Source organism: Macrobrachium nipponense, chromosome 11 (genome assembly GCF_015104395.2).
Source record: "Macrobrachium nipponense isolate FS-2020 chromosome 11, ASM1510439v2, whole genome shotgun sequence".
In the NCBI taxonomy this organism is placed as follows: Eukaryota; Metazoa; Arthropoda; class Malacostraca; order Decapoda; family Palaemonidae; genus Macrobrachium; species Macrobrachium nipponense.
In genome coordinates, this window is record NC_061087.1 from 104,726,251 (window position 1) to 104,748,261 (window position 22,011).

Sequence of the window (22,011 nt, forward strand, 5' to 3'; positions counted from 1 at the left end):
ATTGTAAAACGTTAGGTCCGGTGGCGGTTTCTGGCATGGTGTTGGGAGAAACGGCACAGGGGTCGTCACCTCTATGCTAACTTTTCACCTTGAATAGGTTGTCGAGTTCAAGGGAAGCTGGGGTACTGAGTACCTGGGATACTCACCAGTCTGTTAGGTCAGATTTTACAATGGTTGGGTATATATGTTTTTAAACTGGTGTGGTGACAAATGTTTTGTATGATTGAATTTCTGGTCTTAGCCCAGGCAAGGGCGGGAATCTTTGTTGTTACTATCCTCCGTCAGTCAGCCTTGACTCGCTTGACAATACGGAAGGATTCCACTCCTGTAGAGGCTAACTTTGGGCAAATTCCAATTCCTCTACAATAGTAAGAAGAGCACCGACCAGAGGCAGTAACAGTCTGCTGTAGCTCTCTTACAAGGTAAGGTACAACAGACACCTTGAGTGTTTACTGGTATTGCAATAAATGTAACCATTTAAAAATACTAGTGGTCCACTGAATCCCACCTTCCCATAAATGTGTAATCAGCTCTATAATTGTTCGGTAAGACACTACAATAAAAATGAAATTTTCATTATTAAAATGAAGTTTTATTGTATACTTACCGAACAATTATGATTATACCCACCCTCCTCCCCTTAGGTGGACGGACGGGCAGAAAGAATTGGATTCACCTGGGCAGTTGTACTGGTTCTCCCGCGAGTGGAGGGAGATGACGTCATCACCACCAGTGTTGGCGACGCCGACGCGCTAAATTTGAATTTAGTATCCTGCCGCTCGTGGAAATCACGGCTCTATAATTGTTCGGTAAGTATACAATAAAACTTCATTTTAATAATGAAAATTTCATTTCTGTCGTTGTTGTTAAGCATTTATATGGCCTTTAAAAAAAACATTATAGTATAAGTAAATTAATGTCCTTTTTACATAGAGGTACACAAATTACTTCAGCATATACATTTTCATTCTGTTTTCATTGAATTGTTTTGCAGTGTCAGAATATGATATGCTTATCTTTGCTCTAAATTCTTCTTGTTAGGTCAAGAAACTCATCCTTGCAGCAGAGAAGACTGAACAGAGGAGGAAAGAAGAACGTCTGTTGCATTATGCAAGAGAGGGAAAGTCAGAGGAAGTCATGAAGTTGGTAAGGGGGTTTGATTTTAGACGTGGATAGTATCAGTATTTTCATGTTTAATATGTATTATAATGTATTGTAAGGAAATATTTTGTGTGCAAGCCTCCAGAGTACACCTTGAATTTTGAGGGTCATTGCTCAGTCTTAACCGCGAATGATTGCTTTAGTGGTATGATATGTCTAAGTGTTTTTATCCTTGTGTAAGTTACGGTTGCTCTCATAAGGGATGCTTTGCTTCATTGTCTTTCTCTTAGTATTTCAGGCTAGATGCTGAGATTGTAGAAAGACTTGCCTTTTATTGTACTACATCTCTAAGATGTAACAAATTATGTGTCATTTTAAGACTACATATGAAATCTCCATATCTTTCATGTGTTCGAAATCCCTGTGAGATATATTCCATGTAGGTAATTCTTTTTCCTCGTCATTTGATTTGATTTTTTCGCTTTGGTCCTAGTGAATATGATGTATTAATTTTCACTGCTTTTCTTCATCTTGCTTAAGCATATTGTTTTAAAATATATTTTGTTATGGACTGTGCATGTAAGATTTAGTAGGTATAAGAAAAAATGGTGTTCAGCTCATCTACATGTTGGTGAAAAACTATTCATCAATCAGTGATGGTTATTCCAGAGGTGTTCTAGCAAGATAATTAGTTTATTTCTTAGAAATATTTTCCATAGGCAGGTTACCACCTGAAGTGTACCATGCCTTGTCCAGTGAATTGTATGTTGTACAAAAGGTCTTTACAAGATCATGAACTTCTGTTGCTAGAAGCATTACTTTGTATATTTGTATCCATTGATCGTTTCCTACTTTTACAGATTACATTCTTTAAGCCTTGCTCCAGTTTCTATGTTCATTTATGAACAAATCCTTCTTAAAAACCTGTTTGAGAATAGAGTTGTCTCAGTGGTCAGGTGTACCAATAAAATAGATGAATGCATTTTTCAGTTGTATATTAAAGCTATAATTTGAGTACATGGTTTATGCACTGTACCATTCAGAATTCAAAATAGTACAAGGACGACGTTCTTTTGCGTTTCCCTTATTTATTTACATATAGCTTATAGTGGCTACTAGTCTGTATTAGGTTTTATTTTTATTACTTAAAAGCAGTTGTTGTTGTTGTAAATATTGTGTTGAAACCACTTGTTTTGATGATTTTTTATTACATTTTGTGAGGATATTTATTTTAACGCATGGCATAGGCGGTATTAATTTAGTGGTTCAATTCTGTATGTAACCTTTTGATTTTAGCAATTTGTACTTTTTGTGGGTGTTGTGTTATAAAAATCTCCAAAGCCTATCACGTCAGGATATTTTTTTCAAAGACTAATTTGATTTACAGCTCCGGGAGCCGGCAGCCCCAAATGTGAACTGTGTAGACTCACAGGGAAACACTAGCCTCCATTGTGCAGCCTATCGAGGTCACATAGATGTAGCTGTTGTGCTTCTGCAGAATGGCTGTGATCCAGCCATAAAGAATTTGAATAGTAGGTCCAGAAGTTTTTTTTATTGCAATGTTTTATATCTTTTGATAGCTTTTGTTTTGGTAGTTTTCTTTTGTTATTAAGCAAGGCATTCTTTGAGACATAACTTTGTAGCATGCGATGTGAAGTTGCATTTTTATGTAGAGTGCAATGGCAAGTTGATGTTTATTAGTATTTTATTATTATTATTATTATTTTTTTTTTTTTTTTTTTTGCTCTATCACAGTCCTCCAATTCGACTGGGTGGTATTTATAGTGTGGGGTTCCGGGTTGCATCCTGCCTCCTTAGGAGTCCATCACTTTTCTTACTATGTGTGCCGTTTCTAGGATCACACACTTCTGCATGAGTCCTGGAGCTACTTCAGCCTCTAGTTTTTCTAGATTCCTTTTCAGGGATCTTGGGATCGTGCCTAGTGTTCCTATGATTATGGGTACAATTTCTACTGGCCATATACCCCATATTCTGTCCTGATTTTTTTTTCTATTTTCCCAGATCTTGATACTTATCCATTTTTTCCTCTTTCTCTTCAAACTCTAGTGTCCCATGGTATTGCGACATCAATGAGTGATACTTTCTTCTTGACTTTGTCATTCAACGTCACGTCTGGTCTATTTGCACGTATCACCCTATCCGTTCTGATACCATAGTCCCAGAGGATCTTTGCGTGATCGTTTTCTATCACTCCCTCAGGTAGGTGCTTGTACCACTTATTACTGCAAGGTAGCTGATGTTTCTTGCACAGGCTCCAGTGGAGGGCTTTTGCCACTGAATCATGCCTCTTTTTGTACTGGTTCTGTGCACGTGCCGGGCATTCGCTTGCTATGTGGTTTATAGTTTCATTTTTCGTATTGCACTTCCTACATATGGGAGAGATGTTATTTCCGTCTATCGTTCTTTGAACATATCTGGTTCTTAGGGCCTGATCTTGTGCCGCTGTTTTCATTCCTTCAGTTTCCTTCTTTGGCTCTCCCCTCTGTAGCCATTGCCATGTGTCATCGCTGGCTAGTTCTTTAGTCTGTCTCATGTATTGTCCGTGCATTGGTTTGTTGTGCCAGTCGTGTGTTCTGTTTGTCATTCTCCTGTCTGTATATTTCTGGGTCTTTGTCTACTTTTATTAGTCCTTCCCATGCACTCTTTAGCCACTCGTCTTCACTGGCTTTCAGATATTGCCCCAGTGCTCTGTTCTCGATGTTGACGCAGTCCTCTATATTTAGTAGTCCTCTCCCTCCTTCCTTTCGTGTTATGTATAGTCTGTCCGTATTTGCTCTTGGGTGTAGTGCTTTGTGTATTGTCATATGTTTCCTGGTTTTCTGATCTATGCTGCGGAGTTCTGCCTTCGTCCATTCCACTATTCCTACGCTGTATCTGATTACTGGCACTGCCCATGTGTTTATGGCTTTTATCATATTTCCAGCGTTGAGTTTTGACTTGAGTATCGCCTTGAGTCTCTGCATATATTCTTTCCTGATCGTGTCCTTCATCTCTTGGTGTTTTATATCCCCTCCTTCCATTATTCCCAGGTATATGTACCCAGTCTCATCTATGTGTTTGATGTTGCTCCCATCTGGTAGCTTTATCCCTTCAGTTCTCGGTACTTTGCCTTTTTGTATGTTGACTAAGACGCATTTTTCTATTTCAAACTCCATCCTGATGTCCCCAATACAATCCTTACAGTCTGGATTAGGGTATCTATTTCCTTGATGCTCTTACCATACAGCTTGAAGTCGTCCATGAACATCAGATGGTTGATTCTGTTGCCTCTTTTCTTGAGTTGGTACCCGGCATCCATCTTCTGTAGTACTTTTGTCATGGGAATCATGGCTACTACAAAGAGTAGTGGGGACAGTGAGTCGCCCTGGAAGATCCCTCTTCTGATATTAACCTCTGCTAGTCTTATTCCAGAGCTTGTAAGTATTGTATTCCAGTTGCGCATTGTATTTTTGGAGAAGCTGATGGTGTTTTCCTCTGCCCCATATATTTTCAGGCATTCTATTAGCCATGTGTGTGGTATCATGTCGAAGGCTTTCTTATACTCTATCCATGCCATGCTTAGGTTGGTTTTCCTTCTCCTACTGTTCTTCATTACCATTTTGTCTATCAGGAGCTGGTCTTTTGTGCCCCTACACTTCCTTCTGCAGCCTTTCTGTTGGTGGGGGATGGTGTTTGTCTCCTCTAGGTAGTTGTATAGCCTTTCACTGATGATACCTGTTAGTAACTTCGACATTATTGGTAGGCAGGTGATAGGCCTGTAGTTACTGGCTATATTTCCCTTACTCTTGTCTTTTTGTACTAAGGATGTTCTTCCTGTGGTCATCCATTTGGGTGCATGGTGATTTGAGATACAATGCTGGAGTTGTTCTGCTATTCATGGGTGTAGGGCCTTGAAGTTTTTGAGCCAGTATCCATGGACTTCATCGGGACCTGGGGCTTTCCAGTTTGGCATTTTCTTTAGTTGGTGTCTGACTGTGTTTGTCGTGATCTCTGTGAATCTTTGTTTTATTCTCCCTGTTTCTTCTTCCTTGACTTCCTGGAGCCATGTTGCATGTTTGTTGTGTGATACCAGATTGCTCCATATGTTTTCCCAAAGTCTCTTACTTGGTTCGGCTTCAGGAATTTCTGGGTGGTTGTCTTCCCCTCTTAGTTGGCTGTATAGTCTTTTCTGGTTGGTTCCGAATAGTTTGTTCTGTTGGTATCCCTTATTCTTGTTCATGTACCGTTGGATCTTATGTGCTTTGGCCTTAAGCCTCTGTTTTACATCTTCTATTGTGTTGTTTAGTCCCCTCTCTTGTACTTTGTATTTCTCGTTGAGTTCCTCCCTTGTTTTATTGCTTCTTAGCCTTTTTCTGCCATCTCTTTCAGTTTACTTAAGTCAGATCTCATCACCATGATTTGCTTTTCCAGGCACCTTTTCCAAGGAGGTTGCTGTTTTGGTTTCTGTTCGGTTGGTTGTGCTGGTGGTGTTGGTGTGAATCCCCATCAGTTCTGCTACTAATCTTGCTCCTGCATATGCCAAATTATTTGTTTCTGTGATACTGGTGGTGTGTATTATGCCCATTATTTCATTGACCTCACTTGTTTTCTTCCTTAATTTCTTGGTGTTGTAGGCTTTCATGGAGGGGATCTTTGTTCTCTCTGTATCTGGCTCCATCCATTGTCTGATCTTTTCTACCCATTCCGTCCTCTCTGTTACATCGTCGGTGTTTCTTCGTGTGTCGTTGTTTGATACCTCATCATCCCTGTTGTCTTCTGTGGCATCGTCTCTCAATTCGTCTTCGTGTAATTCGTTGTCGTGTGACATTTCCCTTTCCAGTTCTTCTCTTTCTGTTGGGGAGAGCCAGTTTTTTTTCTTTATGTTCCTTACTTGATCTGCCAGCCTCTGCTCTGTTTGGGGGGTGTTATTCCTTTCATTCCAGATGTTGACCAACCTTCTATATCTTCTCTCCGTCGGGTTGCTTCTGATGTAGCATCTCCATATTTCCTATTATTATTATTATTATTATTATTATTATTATTATTATTATTATTATTATTATTATTATTATTATTTCAATGTTTTTACTGATACATTATTACCGTTGTTTTCTAATATAGTATCATGTAGTGCACATGATAGCTTCTGTAGGTAAATATTAAATCGTACGTGCTCATGTTGTACCATGATAGTTTTCTTTGCGCATACAAAATTGAGGTCTAGATGTTATGTAGCACATATTTCGAATACGTAGAATCGAGTATTTAATGATAACCCGAAATTTAACAAAACTCTGTTGTGCTGACTGCAATGTACTTTGGAAAAAGGTCTCTTGCACATAAATATTTAGCACATAATTATTTTCTACCAAAGTTAATGAAGTGATGGATGTCATTTGTTACTAGGCTCTTGATGTTTCGATGGCTGACCTCGTACAAAATAAAATGTTTTACGCTCCTATTATTTTACTGGGATGAGAGTCTGGCTATTAAGTATTAGAAATAATAGCTTTTACTTGTTTTTCAGATCAGACAGCTTTTGAGTTAGCACAAACACAACAGATGCAGCAGGTTTTGGAAGTTCAGCCAGTCCGCAGCTTTCATCGCAGTGCATCTCGATTTGAAGGTCCGCTTCTCAGGAAAACGCGAATTATCGGATGGAGAATGATTTGGGTATGTAGTGGTTTATTATTGTCATGCTTCTCTACTTCTGTATTCATAATATGAAAGTGTTCATTATTGGAAATTTTCATCTGTATTGAATTTGTGTACTTGTCAAAAAGGTTGCCTAGACACTTGTCACTGATGAAAAGGGAATGTAACAGTCAAGGAGAAGCATAGAAATGATTGGAATATGCTTTCCAAATTTGACTTGAAGGGTTGAAAAAAGTAATTTGATTATCCTCTACATTTTCTGATTTTGACACATAAATTGATCTGTTACAGGGTGTTTTAGAAAGGGGTGTCTTAACTTTCTTCAATAGCCGTGCAGATGCAAGCTCAGGTGTACGCCGGCGAGACTACAAATATCTAGACAACTGTAAGGTTTTGACAACAATTGGAGGAGACGGTGCTATATTTGTAATACAGTACAACGATGGAACTTGTCACAGATTGGCTGCAACAGCAGATCCAATACACTCTGCTGCTGTCAATAGACAAGTAAGTAGTTTGTTTTCATTGAGTTGTCTCATTTAAGTTTGTCAATTGGTTAACAGTCAGTAATGTAATAGTATATTCAGGTTGCACAGTGATAGGATAGACACAAAAAAAAAATTATTTGATAGTCTGAATATTGATCAATATTTCACATGAAGCCTTAGTGACAAACTGGTTTTTATTAGTAAATTTTATTGACCATTTCAGAAATGGGTAGCTGCTTTAGCCAATCACATCAGGTTTTCTACCCATTATGTCCAACACGGACTTTCTATCGATGATGATGATGATGATGATGATGGTCCAGTAGAAAGAAGTGTCAAGCCTCTTGGATGCATGAGTGTATGTACCTTATAAGTTTATTTAAAGGTGGTTTTTAGTAAAATAGGATAAAAATTACAAGGAGAGGATGACTTAAAACTGAAGAATACGTAGTATATAATAATAAGAGAGACGAATTAAGAGAGTAATTGGAGAGGAATTATCAAGTAAAATAATCTAGCAGAGAGAATATGCTGACCTACACATGTGACCAGGAAGTGTTCAAGAAAATTTTATAAATCCACCTGTGAAGTTATTCTCCTAGTTCACCAGTGTCATAAATTTATCATTGACAGTGTTCTAGTATTTATGATGTACTAGAAGCTAGGAAATAGCTGGCAGTCCCCAGTTTATGGGTTGGGGGATTGGTGTCCATTTCTGATGGAAAATTGCTGTAAACCAGAACATCATAATTATAATGGAAACAAGTACGTAGTGCTTATGGCAGCTTAAGCCCCATAAAAGTGGGTTACAGCACCGTAAACCAGGTAATGGCATTGAAAAATGGGGTTAATGGCTCTGTATGCCATGCCAGGCACTGTAGACCGAAACAGCTGATAAACAAAAACCACCATTAACCAAAACTTGGTGATTTGTGGCACTTCTGTTAGGTCTGTTATGGCACCATAACTCTATTATTGGTGCCTTATGGTGCCGATAACCGAAACTCGGCGTGTTATGTTGCCATAAATCGCTGATTTTATGACGCAAACTGGATCGCCATGAACCAAGTTCACCAGTAACCACGGACTGCCTTATATAGTTTGATGCTCTATGAAGTACACTCTAACTATAACATTTAGCATGTTATTTACGGTATTCTGTAATTCTTTTTTTTTTTTTTTTTTGAAATTTTCATTTCCTGTACAGCAACTCGGCTTAATAGACACTTTGAGGATCTGACTTTCAAATAAGTAACAAAGTCTTTTAGGTTAGGAGGACCCTATATTATAGCCTGTACTTGAATATTTTCTAGGTATCTTACAGCTAACAGCAATTCCATGTACAGGCAGCTTTGGTTATCAGCAATCCTGGTTTATGGCGCTTGTATAATGACGAAAGTTGGCGATTTTCGGCACTTAATATGCGCCAATTTCTGCTTATCAGCACTGGTAATCGGGTATTGGCACCGATACATACCTAGCAGAGGCACCAATGTCCAGTTATCAGTGCCAAAAAGTGCCGGAAATCGCTGATTTGCGATTTTTGCTTACTATTGTCATGCTGTCGAAACGGAACCCCTACTGATAATCTGGGACTGCCTGTAGTTCGTAATCTAAACTAAATTGTACTTTACACTTAACATTCTTTGTTCCGGTACGTATACAAACCCTCGGTCCTTTAACAATAGGAATGGTACTTAGCGGCAGCTGAACCGGTTGTAAGCTTCGAACAAGGGAGTTCGGTAGTTAACTGCTTGTCCCGCAGTTGGCGGTCAGCTCGACTGCAAGGAGAGGAGTCACTTTGCTTTCGGCCGCCGACGGAGACAGACGTGTTGTCCGCCTCTCTGCCCGCTATCGCCGTATGCTTTGCATGCTTCACTGCGTGAAGATTTTCTTTTGGCTTTTTCTATTACTGTGTGATTGTGCAAAAGGATACGTAAGTACGTGTGTTTTTTTGTTTTCATACAGTGTTTGAACTTCGCTATGGAATCCCGAGAACCGGAGAGACCCCCGTGCCCCCCCATCAGCCGCAGATTGTGCCCTGGTGTGGAGGGCCATAAGTGTGAGGCCTTTCGGTCCTCTGTTGAGGTCGACCCTCATGAGTTTTGTACTCGGTGTAGAGGGCGAGATTGCTCTCGCACCGAGACGTGATGTATGTGTTACTTGGTTGGAGGGGCAGTGGGAGCGCTATGGGGGGAGGAGGAAGCCGCGTATGCCGACCAGGGAGTCATCGGAGGATTCTCCGATTGCTTCCCTGGTCACGGACACGTCTTCCTCTTTCTTCCCTCCATCTCAGCTCCCTCGTATGGCTCCTTCTCCTTCGGGGGAGGTATCTCGTTCCTTCTCTTCGTTTGATCAGTCGAGCGTAGAGAGGGGGGGTGCGAGTTACCCCGACATCCAGCTGTATTCTGTGTCTTCCGTTCGCTCGGGGTGGGATCTGTCCCCCCGGGCGAGGGGTAACCCCCCCCCCTTACTAACCCAACTCTGTTCCCTTCTTCAGGTTTGCTTGCCACGGGTGACGATCTCGGCCGGGCCTGGTACTCGCTGGGGCTCCAGGGGACACCGACGATTCAGGGGCTGCTGAGTCACCTGACGAGAGGGTCTACGCTGGTTACCCACGGCTCGACCACCACCACTACAACTACGGTATCCACGCCTGGCTACGCTGCGCCACTGACGGAGGCGAGGATGCCCGCTGTGACGCCGCCACCTGGTTTTGCCGCTCTCGCCTCAGCCCCTGACTTCCGGTGTCCTAAGAGCTCTCCGCTAGACCTGCCACCTGTGCATAGGATGCCGCTAGCTCCTGCCCCACCTCCTGTTCCTGTCCACGCTGCTGCTCCAGTTCCAGTACCAGTTCCTGCCGCCGTCGTTCCTGCTCGTGGTGTTGCTGCTCCCACCCCAGGTCCTTCCGGACAGGTGCAGTCGAGCCCTGTTGCTTCGGCAACTGCCCCGACTCTGTCCAGGATGGAAGACCTGACGGTGGTCCTGAAGAACCTGACGAAGAAGAAGAAGAAGAGGAGGAAGGTGTTGTCGTCGTCTTCATCGTTGTCTTTGTTGTCGTCTGCCGCCGCTTCCCCTTCAACTTCTAAGGCCCCACAGCCTAAGAAGAAAGAGGTCGCCTCCTCCCCCCATAAGAAGGCTCGCTCTGAGACTTCTAAGGGTCCTTCCCACTCCGGTGGGAAGGTTGGGGCTTCCGCTGGTCCTCCTGTTCCTTCGGGAACGGGGCCCCATCTCTCCTTCCGCAAGGAAGAAGAAGATGGGGACCGGAGGAGCACTGGCTAACACCGGTACCTCCTCGCCTGGCGCCAGAGGCTCTGCCTCGGCGCCAGGTACCGTCTCGGCCTCTCGTTTGCGAGAGGTACCGAGTGTATGGTCGCCCACCGGTGACCGTGCAGCCAAGACCCAGGTAACCGAGTCCGCTCGGCGCCAGGATCCAGGCACGGGGCGGAACACTGGCGCAGCGATCATTCTTGTAGCGAGCTGCAGGTACCCAGGGTTGATGCGACGGTCCCAGACCGTCCGCGGGCTGAGGCAAGGAAGCGGTCTCCTTGGTCGCCTGAACCAGCCTCTGCTCGTCCAAGCGATGTGGCGCACTGTGAGGACAGGCCTCGCTCCCACCGCGACAGCGGACTCTGCCGGTCCCCTGACCGCCGCTCCCACCGGGACCGGGCGGAGAGGGGGACTAGCAGCAGCTCTTCTGAAGCTCGGGACCGTCGCTGCTGTTCTCAGTCCAGCCGCTCGACTAGGCCTGCAGCCCCCTCAGCACACTGGTTCTGCCGGTGGGCGCGGGGGCAGCATTAGGTCTTCCTCTCCTATCCCTTCAACTTCCTCGGGCTTCACCGGGAAGAGTGAGGCGATCAGGAGTGATCGTGAGGGGCGCGCCCCTCGTGATCCCCCCACGACGCCCTACGAACCTGATCGTATGCGCAAGTGGCAGGAGGAAACCATGAGGGGTCTGTTGTGGTTCCTCCTGTGGAAGGAGGAGGTTCTCGGGAGGCGTTCTCGCTGGATGGGCTTGACGGTCCGTCTCCCCAGGATGCAGTCACTCCCGAGATCCAGAGGTCATTTTCAGAGGTTATTGCGCTGATTCGTCAGCACAACGACCTCAGGGAAGGATCCCTGCTCCCACCATCCGAGCCCGCATCGGGTTTGGAGTCGTTCTGTGGTCCCAAAAAGGAACTCAGGACGACGGTGGGTTTGCCGCGATCAGCCTTGGCTGACAGTGTGCTGAGCCAGGTGGACGCTCTTTTCTTCGGACAGGAGGGTTCGCTTCGGTCCGGTAGGTCATCCAAGCTCCTTACCCCACCTCTACCATGACAGAGGAGATTCTACATGCCTTCGGAAGATCCTCTGCCGCCCAAACAGGTTAACCCGGGGCTGGCTAGGCTAACTCCGGGGGTGTCTCTGCAGCAGCTCCTGTCAGAGAACCTCTGGTTCTCGCAGCAAGAGGTACTTGCCTTGGAATCTATCGCTATGGCAGCATTCCAAGCAGTCTCCTGGCTCGACCTGTGGTCCCTCACAGTGTCGAAAACCGCGGCCTCCTTGGGGAACATCACTCCTGAAGGGAACCCGGCTTTTGTGAGACTGTGCCAGTCAAGAGGTAGGGCCATCTCCTACCTGGCCCACCAGACGGCTAACCTGTGGGCCAACCTGGTTCTTCGGCGTAGGGACGCTGTCCTCACCCGAGTGACCAGGGCGGCTGGGCGAGAGGCGGCATTGGGTCTTCGCAACGGACCGGTGCGGAGTTCCTCCTCTCTCTTCCCTAGAGAGATGGTGGACGCTGCGGTGGAACAATGGCGCACTGATGACAGTGACTGTCTGGTCCACCAGGCAGTCTCGAAGGTGGCTGGGCAACCTCGAGCGACTGCGGCTAAGCCAAAGAGTTTAGCTAGCACTTCCTCTGCGGCTAAGACGATTGCTTCGTCGAAGCCCAGAGGAAAGACTCTGCCTTCGACTTCTTCGGTAAGGAGCGACCGTAACCAGCCCTCCTCCCAGTCCTTCTCTCGAGGAGGATCTGGGAAGAAGAAGTCGAAGAGAGGCGGGAAACGCTAGGGACAGTGTTCCCCCTCACCTGCTGCCGGAAGTGGGGGGTTGCCTGGCGAGCCATTGGGCAACATGGCAGCGCTACAGAGCAGAGACCTGGATAGTGAATGTTCTTCGGGAGGGATATTTACTACCCTTCGAGTCTCAGCCACCCCTCGCCTCCAACCCGGTCCATCTTCAGACCTACGTTCCTGGTTCGACCAAGGACATTGCGCTTCGGCAGGAAGTAGAAGCTATGCTGAGCAAACATGCTGTGGAGATCGTATGGGATCAGTTGCTGGGCTTCAACAGTCGACTTTTCCTGGTGGAGAAGTCCTCGGGGGCTGGCGCCCGGTGATAGATCTCTCTCCCTTGAACCGATTCGTTCACCAGACTCGGTTCACAATGGAAATGGCACGATCAGTGCTCGATTCCATGAGGGAGAACGACCTCATGCTTTCTGTGGATCTGAAGGACGCGTATTTCCAGTCAAGGTAATATCCGGTGTGCCGCAAGGTACGGTGTTAGCTGCAATACTGTTTGTTATTATGATTGAAGACATAGACAATAATGTGAAGGATTCGGTAGTGAGTAGTTTCGCAGATGACACAAGAATAAGTAGAGAAATTACTTGTGATGAAGATAGGACGCGTTCTACAAAGAGACCTTAACAAAGTATATGATTGGGCAGAGGTAATAGGATGGTATTTAACTCTGATAAATTTGAATCAATAAATTATGGAGACAGAGAAAGAAAGCTATATGCATATAAGGGACCTAATAATGAGACCATCACAAATAAGGAAGCAGTTAAAGACCTTGGTGTGATGATGAATAGAACATGTTATGCAATGATCAAATAGCAACTCTGTTGGCAAAATGTAAAGCAAAAAATGGGAATGTTGTTACGGCACTTCAAAACAAGAAAGCTGAACAACATGATTATGCTTTATAAAACATATGTTCGTAGTCCACTTGAATATTGCAATATGATATGGTACCCACACTATCAAAAGGATATTGCACAAATAGAGAGTGTACAAAGGTCCTTTACAGCTAGAATAGAAGAAGTTAAGGACCTAGACTACTGGGAAAGACTACAATTCTTAAAATTATATAGTCTAGAAAGGAGAAGAGAACGCTACATGATAATTCAGGCATGGAAACAGATAGAAGGAATAGCAGAAAATATCATGGAACTAAAAATATCAGAAAGAGCAAGCAGAGGTAGATTAATAGTGCCCAAAACTATACCAGGAAAAATAAGGAAAGCACACAGGACATTAATCCACTACGCACCAGCATCGATAATGCAGCGTCTATTCAATGCGTTGCCAGCTCATCTGAGGAATATATCAGGAGTGAGCGTAGATGTGTTTAAGAATAAGCTCGACAAATATCTAAACTGCATCCCAGACCATCCAAGATTGGAAGATGCAAAATATACCGGAAGATGTACTAGCAACTCTCTGGTAGACATTAGAGGTGCCTCACACTGAGGGACCTGGGGCAACCCGAACAAGATGTAAGGTCTGTAAGGTAAGGTAAGGATCAATCCTCCAGGAAGTACCTCCGCTTCATCCTCGATGGGACGGTGTACCAATTCAGGGCACTTTGTTTCGGTCTCTCAACCGCCACACAGGTGTTCACGCTGGTGTTGACTTGGGCCCACTCGATAGGGATAGGTCTTCTGAGGTATCTCGACGATTGGCTAGTCCTGGCGAGCTCCCGCTCGCAGTTGCTACAGAACAGGGACCGACTCCTGGATTTCTGCCGCGATCTGGGGATCGTAGTGAATTACGAGAAGTCGGATCTCGAGCCCAAGCAGAGGATGAAGTACCTGGGAATGCTGATCGATACGGTAGCAGGGCGAGTCTTCCCCGCAGATTCGCGGATCAGCAGGTTCAGGGAGGCAGCAAGACCGTTCCTGTCTCGACAGAAGCAGCCAGCTCAGCAGTGGCAGGTCATGATCGGTCACCTGTCGTCTCTCGAGAAGTTAGTTCCTCATGGACATCTTCACCTGCGGTCTCTTCAGTGGAGACTAAAGGAGAGTTGGTCACAGGCAGGAGACCCGCCTTTCTTCCCCGTGTCCCTCACGGAGGAGGTGAGGCAGGACCTAGCCTGGTGGCTGGACGACGGGAACCTCGTAAGAGGAGTGCTTCTTTGCACTCCTCCCCCCCGGAGATGTTGCTGTTCTCGGACGCATCGACCGAGGGATGGGGCGCACACCTGGAGGAGTTGCTGGCTGTGGGTGTGTGGGATCAGCACGACAAGCCCCTTCACATCAACTTCCTGGAGCTCAAGGCAGCATTCTTCGCTCTCCAAGAGTTCCAGGTTCTCTACTCAGTTGTGCCGGACCCAGGGGCAGCTGCAGAGGACGCTCTTCAACACCCGTGGGACAACCTCTTCGTTTATGCCTTTCCCCCGTTCTGTCTGATTCGCAAGGTGATCAGCAGGGCGCTGATCACCTCGAATCTCCGTATGATCCTGGTGGCCCCCAAATGGCCTCAAGCTGTTTGGTACCCGGACCTGCTGGCTCAGCTCGCCGAAGCACCGAGGGAGATTCCCCTCTGGCACAACCTCCTGTGCCAACCACACGTAGAGCGGTACCACCGGTCGGTCGAGCCCTGTCTTCACGGCTGGCTGTTATCCACCATCTCTTGCGAGAGAGAGGCTTTTCTCGCAGCGCAGCAACAGAGATGGCTGGATACCTCAGACAGTCCTCTGCAGCTGTATACCAGGGGAAGTGGGCCGTCTTCTGTGGTTGGTGTCGTGGACGGGTCTCTCTCCTCTCAGAGCCACTCTTCAGCAGGTAGCGGATTTCCTCATTTTTCTTCGCCGAGAGAAGCTTTTCTCCGTCTCTGCAGTTAAAGGATACAGAGCCACCCTGGCACTAGTCCTTAAACTGCGAGGTGTGGACATCTCTTCTTCCTTCGAGATCTCCCTCCTGATGAAGAGCTTCAAGAGGTCTTGCCCACCCAGGGAACTCAGGCCCCCGGGGTGGGATGTGACTCTCGTCCTTAGGAGTTTGACTCGCAGACCCTTCGAGCCACTCCGAGAGTCGTCAGACAGGGATCTGACCCTCAAGACCCTCTTCTTGCTGGCCCTGGCATCGGTGAAGAGAGTAAGGGAACTTCATGGTCTTTCCTACAACGTCAAGCATTCCAGAGCATGGGGATCTGTGATGCTCGATTTGGTCCCGAACTTCGTGGCGAAGACTCAGAATCCTTCGGTCCCTGACGACCGGTTCGAGTCTTTCACAATCCCCTCCTTGAAGGATTTTACTGATGATGATGTGGATGAGATGCTGCTTTGTCCTGTGAGGGCGCTACGGCGCTATCTGAAGAGAACTCGACACCTCAGGCCTGAGTGTCGACGCCTCTTCGTTAGCGTCGGGGTTACCAAGAAAGAAGTTTCCAAGAACACACTTTCTTTCTGGATACGTGAGGTGATCAGGAGGGCGTACGACGCGGATGGGGGCGTACAACGCGGATGGTAGTGACGACACCTGTACCCTTCGTCCGAGAGCCCCGAAGTCAGAGGTATTGGTCCAACCCTTGCGTTCCGCAAGAACTTCTCCCTGGCGCAGGTTCTGAAGGCAGGGGTTTGGGCCAACCAGACCACCTTTACTTCTGTCTACCTTCAGGATATTACCCACAGGTCCTTGGACACTTTTTCCTTGGGACCCGTGGTGGCTGCTCAACATATTGTGTAGTCTACCCAGCACCTGAGCGGACAGAACAGCATCATATCCTTGTGTGACTGCATGAATGGACGAGTGAAAGAGAGTGTGACTGGCTTCTCTTCCTCCTTCGTTCTTCCTCCTTCTTTCTTCCTCCTCTACCTGTGGGCAGAGGGCCGCGGTCGTCACTACGCTGAACAGGAGGCCGATGCAGGTAAGCTACACAACCGAGCTCCATCCTATCCCTTTCATTAGGGATAGGAGTTTTTATCCACCACTCCCCAATAAGGGGGGGGCGGGGGGGGAGTGGAAGCCAACAAGAGACAAACCCATGACTTCATCTTGGCTCTTGAAGTAGGAACTAGTTCTTGCATTTGTTGCTATTTATAAGAGGTACGCTTGCCTCCCTCTTATAAATTTGGTCCAGAAGTCTGACCACTGATCCTGCGGTGCACACCCCGATCAGCTGGGCAGAGGCTAGGATCCCTCCCTTTGCTCTTACGATCAGGGAGGGAACCAAGGTAGGACGAACGCCAGTCTGTTCATAAGACTCAGATTCCACCCACCATTAAGCGAGTCTTCCTATTGTAAAAGGACCGAGGGTTTGTATACGTACCGGAACAAATAACAATTTGTCAAAAATTGTATTTTTCCTAACTATACAAACATGAGGTCTTTTACATATAGTCCCACCTCATGCCACCCCTCACTCTGCGTTTCCTGGGCCTAAAGCAAAGTGACTCCTCTCCTCGCAGTCGAGCTGACCGCCAACTGCGGGACAAGCAGTTAACTACCAAACTCCATTGTTCGAAGCTTACGACCGGTTCAGCTGCCGCTAAGTACCATTCCTATTGTTAAAGGACCTCAGGTTTGTATAGTTAGGAAAAATACAATTTTCGACAAATTGTTATATTTAAAAGATTTATTTAAAAACTTATAACATCTAAAATGGTAACTGAGCGAAAGATATTTGTTCCGATACGTTATACAAACCATCGGTCCTTTAACAATGGGAAGTAACTAGCGGCAGCTGGAACGGTCGTAAGCTTCGAACAAGGGAGTTCGGTAGTTAACTGCTTGTCCGACAGTGCGCGCACAGCACGACTGGGAGGTGAAGAACCACTTTTGCTTTCGCCCGTGTGGTGTGAGGACGTTGTTCACCATCGCTCTCTGCCCGCTTTATCGTCGTTTGCTTTCAGGATTTTTTTGTGTTTTCCCTTACTTTGTGTGTGTAAAAGTGAACTGTAAGTACGCATATTCATTTTTCATATACACTTTGTTTATTTATGATTATGGATCAAGGATCGATGTAATCTCCGCGCCTCCTATTACCCGACGACTGTGCCGGGGTTGAGGTTCGTAAATGTGGAAAATTGAGTTTTTTCCTGAGATCGATCCCCAAGTCCTTTGTGCTCGGTGCCGAGGGTGGGAGCGCGCTCGCACCGAGCGGTGTATTTTTGGGTGAAAGTGTGAAAGTGAAAATTGTAAGTGCAGTACTCTTTTTCATTTTTCATTTATATTTTTGCCCTTTGCGCTCGGTGCCGAGGGCACAAATGCTCTCGGCACGAGCCCTTTACTTTGTGTGAAAGTGAAATCGCAAGTGCAGTATTCTTTTTCATTTTCATATATTATTTTGATTGCATCAATATTCATTATGGATCAAGGTTTCTGCTCTTACCCGGGAATTGATCCTTACCCTTTTATTTTGTGTGAAAGGGAAATTGCAAGTGCAGTATTCTTTTTCATTTTCATATGTTATTTTGATTGCATCATATTCATTTCTGGGCTCAGCTCGTGTCGCTGCGCGAAATATCCTTTAATCTATTATTTCTAGGGTAAATGTACTAACACATACCAGAGAATAAATAAAATAAAGAAAAAGGTCAGTATAACTGACTCGCTCACCCTCCAAGAGGATGTCGGTATGAACACTAGGCGAGTGAGACCACTACCACGAGCCAAAATGCCAATAGAAATCTCCCACTACAAAAACCCTCCATGAGGGGAGCCGACCCACAGAGTGAGCAGCTCGTACTACTACTACTCCATCCCATGCTGCCGACTGCTGCGCCTCTGGTGGCCATCCTTTTCAGTTAGCGCACACGAGTCACACGTGCTATTTTTCTCTCTGTGTTTTTTGTGCCCTTTCGTTGGATTTATCTATAATGGAGCGTGCAGCTATCGCAGCAGCTAAGTTAAGTACTCAGTATTTTATGTTAGTTGGTTTTTTTCCGGCCCTGAGTCAAGTATTTGCCGTTTTTTAGGTATAAATACGAACTCTGGGTCGGAAGCATGGCAGCATGGTTCTGCCTCGTGGTGGGTTCGTTCTTGGTCTCCCATACCTAGAACATCCCCTTGTCTGTGTACGTTCTATATTTATTACTCCGTTTTACTTAGGGTACTGTCTACTCAGGTTTGTATGCATGCATGTCTTTTACCTTATGTAGACTTCTTCCTTCCAGACCCTAGTCCCGGCTCTTAGTATCGGCCTCTGACTAGCTTTGAGTGGTAGACTTTCCTTCGGGTTAGTCGTACACTCCTGGAATTTTTTCTCCTACTATATTGTTTTCTTTCTTTTAATTTATTTATTGTACCATGTATTTTGTTATGGTTAGGTTAGTTAGGCGTCTGGCTTAGCCTAGGTCCTGGCTCATTGAGCCTATTCTACCGCTCATCAGTTCGGTTGCTTCCCTATAGCTTCTCTCTGATCAGCTGGTTTTGGCCCAGTGGGCCTATATGCCACTGCTTTTTCCATACTCAGTTGCTTCCCGATAGCATCTCTCTGATCAGTTGGTTTGTCCTAGGCTTAGTTGTCTTGTTTTGGTCTTACCGCCTCGTGGTCACTACGCGATCACGAGACAGCCAGACGCCTGCCCAGTCACCTTCCCCCCCCCTCCCGCTCTTCCATAGAGTCGGGGGAGGGTGGGTCGGTCTGCCCATGCTCGCTCCACATACCCGAGCCTGCTTCCCTCTCTCCCCCCAGGCGGAGGGGTCAGGGAGACGGGACAGACCCAGACTGGACTCGACCTCTCCGGCTTCTTGGTCCGGTCGGGTGGTAATGTGGTGGGGGTACTGGCCTCCCCCCATCCGTGCTTCCTTGTCGCTCCGTGTTCGCTCGAGCCTGTATGTCTTCTCGCTCTTTCCCACCTTACTAGGGCTCCTTTCCTGACCGGAGTCCTGGCATCCAGCGGAAAGGTGTTAGTCCACTCAGTAGAGTGGACCGGAACATACAGTGGGTCCCTGCTAACCTTAACGTATTGCTGAGTTACTACACTCCGCTACGCACTGGACTTGGTCCGGTTCGTTTGAGTTTTAGGTTTAAGTGTTATTAGATTAACTATAAGTTTATCTTAAGTACCTTAAACCTTCCCCCCCCTCCCTTACGAGTTTTACCGGATCCCTCCGGGATTATAGCCTATTCAGGCGAAGCAGGGGGGGGTTATGCCCAAATTTTTTCCGGGCTCGGCATGCAACGGAGTTCTTCTGTCCTTTAGCCTGTAAGTGATATTCTTTAAGATACTCATGTGTCTTCCCACTTACAGGCCACCAACTGTGAGCATCCGGGATGCGCCGCCACACTTCAGGACCCATGTGGACACGAAGTTTGCCGGTCCCATGCTCCATGCGCGACTCTGCACGGGGACATCCAGGTCTGGTACCATGAGACGTGTACCATATGTTATGATCTGGTGAGCAGCTTTTAGATGGGGTAGTAAAGATTCCATCTCCGGTAGATGCTCCGCTTCTGTTTTATGCTTAAGTTTTCATCATTCACTTTAACTTAAGGCATCTAAGTTTAAGTTATACTTTTAAGTTTTAGTTTTAAGTGATTCTTAAATCTAATCTACGCCCTCTCTTCCAGGCGCCGGCAGTGAGGGATTACCGCACTGGCAACCCTGCGGGCCTGGGTCGGCGGTTTTGGGAAGAACGCCGCCAAGGGTATGCCCTACATCTTAGAGAAGCGGTTGGCACTGTTAATCTTCCCCGGAGGCAAGGCGACAGGATACGTCGACCCAGTAGAGGCGGCCCCGACTATCGCCTTCATCCAACAACAGCTGGCTGCCTCAATTAACTGACCAAGACCAGGATATCTCCACGACGTCGCGACTTTAGATATTAATGTGGAACCTATGGTAGGTGTAGACGACCTGTTGGTCGAGGTAAGTAGGGTGGACACCCAAGGGTCACCCTTGGGCGTAACTGTTTCTTCTACTCCTGCAACCTCTCCATCCTTCCAAGGCTTTACAGGTGATGAATTGTATACTCCTCCTGACGCTTCGGTTAGACCTAAAGTCAAGGGTCAAGCAGTGAAATCCTTGTCTAAGACGTCGTCGTCGTCTAAGAAGACGACTTCGGCTTCATCCTCCTCTCGTAAGTCTCCGGCTGGAAATCCCGGAGCAGACAGGTCTAAAGCTTCTAGCTCCGGCTCTAAGTCCTCGAGGAGTAAATCCTCCAGAGAGAGATCTCGCACCCCGGCAGAGTCACCAGTTCCGCTACCCTTGGTTCCGATTCAGAGCCACCCCTCCACCTCCGCAGCAGCTCCGTCCTTGGACTCCAATGCTGGCCTGTTGCAACAGGTGGGCGACCTGGTTGGGTCCCTAAAGAGTAGCATGGAACAAATGATCTCTCGTTTGTCGGATAGGATTACGTCCCAGGACTCCATTATAGCCGGACTGAGAGAAGCCCCTCTAGCCTCTCCCCCACTTTCCAATACGAGTGGAACTCAGCTTCCTCCGTATGACTCGCTACCTCCATTCTCGATGTACAATCCAGGAGAGTAGCGTCATACGCCCCCTTCCAAGACGGTCTCATTTTCTATACCGGAATTTGGAACTCGAAGGATAGAGGACTTCGAGTTCTACCCGGAAGACCTCCAGCCTCCGTTCATAGGCTACGCAAGGCTTACAGCGTCAGCCATGGTGCGGGATGATAGGGTACCAAAGGAGACATTCGTCTATTCACGAGACCAGGCTCAGAGAGAATGGCTCAGGTGTTTAGAGGACATGGATTGTTCTAATACCAAGATACAACCTTTTAAGAGTCCCTTTACCATTTTCACAATGGATGAGAGTACCCCGCTCCCGTTCCTGACAAAGATCGCGAGGTCTACCATCCCAGCGGACCCAAAAGGGGGAACCCATGCCTCAATTGAAGGAAGCAGATCCCACATCTCCGTTGCTTCCCTCAGCCGGAGAATTGTGGGAAGGACTTGCCGAACACCTTCTCAGCTGGCAAACTCAAACCGGACTGTGCTATGGATCAGTTTGGTGAAAAGCTACCCAGGCTCCCAGATAGCCTTATTCAGGCTGAATTTGACGCGAAATCGCGATTAGCCAGGTCAATTCACTCTATGGCTATGTCCGAGGTAGCGACCATAGCCTATGGCTCAGAACCGCTTTTTAAACTCATGACCAAATCCCTGACTCAAACGGTACAGTCGGATATGTTTGAGTTTGCCACTGCTAGAACGAATTGTAGGAAGCATGTCCTACAAGAGGCAACCATTCGACATGAGCCGAATAGGTTACTCTCGTCTAACATCTGGGGAGCAGATCTCTTCCCAGAAGCTATGGTGAAGGAAGTCCAGTCAGAGGCTACGAGGCTGAACCAGAGCCTTAAGGACCGTTGGGGCCTTACGGCTAAGAGGAGGCAAGACTTAACGCCTAAAGGTAAGGGACAGAGGAAACCTAGGCGTTTCCATCTTTACCAGAAAAAGCAGCCACGCTTTTCTCAGCAAGTTCCCAGCGGTGCCCTTAGTGCAAACAGCCCAACCTTCCACTTCTAAAGCTCAATCACAACCAATTTATGTGATATCCCCTCAGCCTCAGCCCTCCACCTCTTACGCCATCTCTCCGGCTTACAATCAAGCCTTCGAGAGTCAAGCTTCACAGAAGTATGACCGCTCGGGTAAGGAGGCAGAGGTAAGCGTTCCTTTCGTGGGAGAGGATCGGGAGGCCCCTTTAATAGGGGAAAGCACTTCAGAGGAGGCCGAGGCGGTTTCCAGAACCAATGAAGAACTTCAGGTAGGAGGGAGGCTGTTTCACTTTCGCCACCGTGGAACTT

The 22,011-nt window shown here is 46.7% G+C and overlaps 1 protein-coding gene across 4 annotated transcripts in view; it reads left to right on the plus strand.

Moving 5' to 3' along the window:
• LOC135208023 (oxysterol-binding protein-related protein 1-like) overlaps nt 1-22,011 on the plus strand; it is a 186,896-nt gene that overhangs the window by 60,252 nt on the left and 104,633 nt on the right. For all 4 annotated transcript variants that reach the window (XM_064240142.1, XM_064240148.1, XM_064240134.1 and 1 more), the window contains exons 5-9: nt 1,042-1,146; nt 2,489-2,633; nt 6,629-6,774; nt 7,048-7,263; nt 7,468-7,602. In XM_064240142.1, the coding sequence (XP_064096212.1) occupies nt 1,042-1,146; nt 2,489-2,633; nt 6,629-6,774; nt 7,048-7,263; nt 7,468-7,602 (747 nt within the window). The remainder of the gene's footprint in view (nt 1-1,041; nt 1,147-2,488; nt 2,634-6,628; nt 6,775-7,047; nt 7,264-7,467; nt 7,603-22,011) is intronic.